At 32.9% G+C, this 6,475-nt stretch overlaps 1 protein-coding gene across 1 annotated transcript; it reads left to right on the top strand.

The window, feature by feature from the left end:
- On the top strand, positions 413-1,565 carry LOC107608119 (auxin-responsive protein SAUR50). The gene has a single exon (XM_016310004.2). The coding sequence runs from the start codon at positions 625-627 to the stop codon at positions 1,078-1,080; it is 456 nt and encodes a 151-aa protein (XP_016165490.1). The 5' UTR covers positions 413-624; the 3' UTR covers positions 1,081-1,565.

Raw genomic sequence — 6,475 nt, 5'->3', positions numbered from 1 at the left:
TTGATACTTTAATGCTTAAGTTAGTGAGTACTCTTAAGTGATATTACAAAAACAGTCCGTACCTTAAGTGTTTTACTTTTTCCTTTATAATGCTTTAAGACGTTACTGTTTTGTCATTTTTTACTTTAATTTCATGGTTTAGTAACGTCTTTAATTATTATTTTTTATGATTCATAATCATTATTCCATTAAAGTTTGTTTAAATTTGTAACGTCGTGTATTTAGTTATTCGGTATTAGTGACCAATTAGCCTTGTTCGTAACAATTTTCAACAAAAAAATTTCGTTGATCATGTAAAATTAATAATTAAAAATTATTAAATAAAAATTTAATTAAATTAATTAAATTATTTAACTATTCTTAACTAACAACTGAATTTTGAATTTTTACTAACAATAATAAACAAAAGGAGCACTATGAAAATGAAAGTAAAAGAGAGACACGTCACAGATGGATCTAGTTATAGTCAGCATATTCTTAGTGGCTTTGAATAATGGTGATGGTAAATTGGCAATTATGATGCAACACCAAGGGTACTTCCAGTCTTGCCCATTATAAAACCACAACTCCTCCAACCATAACAACTCCCCCACTCCCTTCTCACTTTCACCCTTCTGTTCGAAAATGTCATCATCATCCGGGATCGGAAAATGCAGCAAGATCCGCCACATAGTGTGGCTCCGGCAGATGCTGCGGCGATGGCGCAACAAGGCCCACAATAAGTCGTCGTGGTCGAAGAGCCAGCGTACGCCCTCCGATGTCCCCGCAGGACACGTGGCGGTGTGCGTGGGCAGCAACTCCACGAGATTCGTGGTACGCGCCACCCACTTGAACCACCCGGTGTTCAAGAACCTTCTCTTCCACGCGGAGGAAGAGTACGGTTTCTCGAACCACGGTCCCCTCGCTATTCCATGCGACGAAGCCCTCTTCAAAGAGATCCTCCGCTTCATTTCCCGATCTGACTCATCGTCCTCCCGCTTCGTTAACCACGATGACCTCCAGAGATACTGCCACGCTGGCAGCATCCGTACCAACCTGGACTTTTTGCCCGACTCCATGCCGTTACTCACTAACAACTAACTAACTTACTAACAGACTATAGTTGGCGGTTCTGCAATTAGTGATAGTGATGTATTTATTATTAGTAGTAGTAGGTATGTGGAGAAATTAAACTATATTGGCGGTTTAATTGTTGCTCTGAAGAATGCTAAGGAGATGGCAAATTAGGGGTGGCAGAGTCACTACTACTGCGCACCACCCAGTCGTCCTGGGTTCCAATCGGAGTGCATGCACGCGCCGCTCCATTCACAAAAAAAAAATGATTATTCGTTGAACTAATAGTTTAATAGTATGTAAGGATTTTTATTAAATTAAAAATTTGGAGCAGCATCATATTGGGGTGAATTATTATTGTTTTGTATAGTGTGGCATGTATCGTGTGTTTGTTTGTGATTTATAGGAATGGGAATGATGGTAGGCGTTGGTGGTGGGAGTTATCATGGCACCATTGCACCAACCCACGTGAAAGCAAACTCTGTGTTACTGTGTTTCACTTTCACAGAATCACTGCTTATATTCCACTTTCCAAAGTGCCACCAACCAGTCACAGCAACTCATCATTTTAAATAAAATTACTATATACTTTTACAGCAAATTAAAAACAAAAAAAAAAATCTTCATTAACTTATTCGCAGAACTTAAAAAGTAAAAGTGGGATTTTTTATTTTAATAAATAAATAAATTATAATAATTACTTAAATAAATAATTTAAAAAATATTTATCAAAATAAATATTCTTTTCTTATTTCATTTACACTATAAATAAGATAATTTTATATCTATTTCGTAAATGAGATATGTGTAATTTTTCAATTTTTGTATATCTGTAGACAAAATACGTACAATCTCGTTTATATTCTAAACGAGATATATGTATTTATAAATAATTAAATATACTTTTTGAAAATAATAAAAAATATTAATGATTTAAATTGGACAAAACTCTTAAAAATAGAACGTTTCAAATAATAAAAAAATGAACGATTTTAAATAATAAAGAAGATAAAGTCTATTTTAAATGATAGAAAAGATGGACTGTACATTGAAAATAAGCACGCACGTTTATGAGAATACTCACTATTAATACATAAGTGCACACTACCCACTATTAATACGATTACCCATTTTCTAACTATTCACTATTAATACTATTGATTCTAACTAACAAAATTTTTAAATTTTTTATATACTCTCTTGAGTATTAATTTTTAAAAATTTGAAATATATTTAAATTTGATTTGTTGTATGGGAATATATTTAAAGAATAAATGACTATTTGTACCCATAAGAAATGAAAACGCTGATATATGTACCATACTAGATCGAAACTAAACTTATACTCACACGATAAATAAAATAGAAAAAAATGAGAAGAGAATTAAAACGATTATCTCTCATTCTTCCTCTGTTTTATTTATTCCCATCAACCTCTCATAATAATTGGCAAACCTCTCCTAACACGATTGGCAAACCGTTATCTCCTACTCTTCCTCTATTTTATTTATCCCTATCAACCTCTACTAACAATTGGCAAATTGGCAAAGCGGTTATCTCCCACTTTTTCTCTGTTTTATTTATCTCCCTAAGACACAATTAAAACGGTTATTTCTCCATTCTTTCTCTATTTTATTTATCCATCAACTTCACGTTTCCCATCTTTCAATTTTTAAGAGTGAGTATTCTCATCATGAAACTTGAACATTGTACAGAGTTTTTTATTTTTTAAATTTAAATCAATTCAATTTGATCTATAATTTAATCTAAAATTTTTTATGTACTCTTTTTTAGTATTAATTGATCAAACATATCCATTTTTATTTTTTCTACCAAATTTTGTAAGTACTAATTGCATGCTAAAAGTTTGGATTATTGATATTATTAATATTTTTTATTATTTTCAGAAAATATATTTTTATATACATATATATCATTTACACTGTAAATGAGATATATGAAAATTGAGAAACTTCTTTATTGTCTATTTAATATTAAGCCTTTACAACATTAATACGTTCCCAATTTTAGGAAAAGTCAATAAATTTTGTTTTTATTTGAATTTGTTCTAGTCCTTAGACAAAACTATAATGAAGAAAATATATATATTCACATAATTACTAATAATAATGTATTATAATTAATCAAATAAATTCAAATACAACACTTGTCCCTCTGTAAAGAAATAAGAATCCAAAATAACAAATGACGAGGGAAAAGAACTCTACAACTAACCACAAATATCACTACAAGAAAAAATGTATTTTTCAACGCAAAAAATCGACGGCTATCTCTCCCGTCGATATTTTTCGACGGCTTGCTGTCGCTATTTTGAAAAAAAGCTAATTAAAAATAAAATAATAAAATTAACGGACTGATCGTCGATTTTTTTATGATGCATTAAACTTTTTTTAACTATCGTCATATTGTCGACGAATCGGGGGTCGAAAATACTTTTATTTTAAAATCGACGAACATGGCATCTATTTTTAAATTTAAAATATCGACAACGTTTCTGTCGATAAATTTGAACGTTCTAAATTACTTTCTAAAATCAAATAAATGGTGTGGATTTAATGTATAAAATAGACGCTAAAGGCACTGCTTTTTTTCAAATTAAAATCGACAACTATACCGTCGATTTTTATTGCTAAAAACACCAACCCCACGCCCACTTCCCGCCTCTAAGTTCAGAAACACAATTTTACCCAAAATTCATCACCAACCCTCATTTTATCCTTTTCTTTTCTGCATTTTAGCGTATCAAAAACTATTGTTAATTTTCTCACCAACCCTCATTTCACCCCAAATTCACCAATCCTCATTCTCTGCTGCCGGCGTCACGTTTGCGCCACCATCACTCTGTTTACTCACACCGCCATCACTACGTTTGCTCACGCCGCCATCGCGCTCTGTTGCTGTGATAAACCACTATTTTATGATATATTTTGGACTTAATTGAGTGGGTTTTGTTAACTATTCTCACACTTATTCATGTAAATTGCATGTTTTTAAGTTTCCTTCCTAATTTTGTGCTATAATTGAAAACATGCTTCCTAGGCCTTTAAATCGCTAATTTTAGTCCTTTGTTATTACCATTCGATGCCGTGATATGTGCTTTAAGTGATTACAGGATTTATAGAGCAGAAATGGAATAGAAGATGAAGAGGAAGCATGCTAAAGTGAAAGAAACACAATAATTTGAAGATTTGAGAAGCTGGAGGTGACACGCGTGCATGACTGACGTGTACGCGTGATCAAGCCATTTTCCACTGACGCATACGCGTGACCTTGTGTAGAGACCACCGATGCGTACGCGTGGCTGACGTGTACGCGTGACGAGTGCTGCAATTAACAGAACTCACTGGGGAGATTTCTGGGCTGATTTAGACCCAGTTTCAAGCCCGAAAATGCAGACTAAAGGCTGGGATGGAGCTGAGACTGAGGACACTTCACTTTTCACTTTAGTTTTTGATTAGTTTTGAATTCTAGTGAGAGAAACTCCTACCTTTCTCTAGGGTTTTGGCATTCTTAGTTTTGCTTCAAATTGGATCTTGAGAGAGCTGTTGCTACCTTCAATTGGAGTCATTTTCCTTATAGTTTTCTTCTTTAATTCCTCTATTACTCTTTTCCATTTGATTATTTTGAATTCATGTTTGGATCTTGTTATGATTGAATTTTGTTATTGCATTGAGTTATTTCCATGTCTATTGTTATTGCTTATTTTGTTCTTGTTAATTATTTTCAGTGGTAATTTAAATTAAATTATTTTTCTATTTATTATCATGTCTTTTATCTTTGCTCACCAAGTATTTGAGAAAATGTCATCCAATATCATAGAGTAGATTTCCATGCTTCGTTGAGGGTTGAGTAATTGGAGCCACTTGAATTGTTATACTCAAATGTTAATCTGTAATTGGAAATTGCTAATTAACTTGAACCAACTCTAGTTCTTCTCGACAAAGTGACTAGGACTTGTGAGCTAAGGTTAATTGTTTTACTTGACTTTCCTTCACTGTTAGAGGATAACTAAGTGAGAGCAATGAGCTTTTACCATCACACTTGGGAAAGACAATAAAGATAGAATTTCCAATTCTCACTCCTAACCAAGACTTTTTATATTGATTATTTTACAACTCTTGCTAATTATTCATTGCTTTAATTTCTAGTTATTTATTTATTTTGTTCTCAAGCTCGAAAAATCTCCAGGAAAATACTAACCAATAAATTGTAACTTGTGTCAACTCTTAGGGAAAAAGACCCGGGATTCACTCCCGGTTATTTATTTAATTTGTGACACATTTTAAATTTGATAGTGAAAATCTCGTCGGTTAAGACTGTACTTGCAACGTTGATTTGGAAAAATACTTTTGGTAATTCTTGACCGGCATTTATCTGCTTACCATGCTGCCGTGCCGCTGTTGCTCCGCTATCGCTCCTTTTGCTCGCGCCGCCTGTCACTCCGCTGCTGCCGTGCCGCTGTCGCTCCTTCTTTCTGTTGCCGCCGTTGCTCCTCCTACTTTGGTCCCTCTACGCTCTCTCTCAATCGAGCTCACAAGAACTAGGTATTGTTTTCTGACTGTTATTGTTACTAAACTCTTTTCAAAGCCAACTTCAGTTTTATTTTGAAATCCCCTATTTCAGGTGTAAACTATGACCTAATTGCAATATCCTGTTTTCTAAATCTAGAAATCCTAGTCATGTTTATTCTGGTTCCATTTTATTTTAAGAGCTAAGATTATGGTGTGATATTAATGTCAGAGGTTTGGTCCTCTACGAGGTCATTCTTCGATAAAGTTTTTTATTGTCATTATTGTAGACACTCATGCTAGCATCATTTTTGAATATTGTATTTTGTTGGTTCATGTGTTTAGTGTTTTTATTCAAGACTCTTACATAAACTTGTTGAATAATGAAAAAAGGCATGAATACTAGCTTACAATATTACTTGTTATCTTTGTTTTGAAAATAAGTACCTGGTATGATTGTTGAAAAATATATAAAACATTGAACAAATATAAGAAGTGAGATATTAGTAGGAAAGATAAAAAAGTCTAGTGACCACAAAGCATATCGGTGTTCTGAGTTTCTATATAATATTATAGCATCAAAGTAGAAAGGTTTGAATAGTTGGTTCTGCATTCATCTTTGCTGTCACAGGTACTTCACTTTTCCTTAATAATATTATTATTATTATTTAGACTTGTTTTACATCACTTAAAACATATAGAAAACATATTAGGAAGTAGAAGGCCATTGCTTCCAATCATACATATCCTGGCTCATTCGATTTACATAGAAAGGTGATTGGAGATATCCATGTAATATTTTTCATTTGGGTGAATTGTGTAATATTGAGTTAGGTTTGGTTTAATTGTGTATTTTACCCATATAATTATTAATAAATAAATTTTTTAGTTAG

This window comes from Arachis ipaensis, chromosome B07, assembly GCF_000816755.2.
Source record: "Arachis ipaensis cultivar K30076 chromosome B07, Araip1.1, whole genome shotgun sequence".
Classification (NCBI taxonomy): domain Eukaryota; kingdom Viridiplantae; phylum Streptophyta; class Magnoliopsida; order Fabales; family Fabaceae; genus Arachis; species Arachis ipaensis.
Note: the sequence above shows the minus strand (reverse complement) of the source record. Positions and strands in the feature narration are given on the sequence as shown.

Coding starts and splice junctions, on each gene's coding strand:
- LOC107608119 (XM_016310004.2), top strand. CDS start 625: ATGTCATCATCATCCGGGATCGGAAAATGCAGCAAGATCCGCCACATA.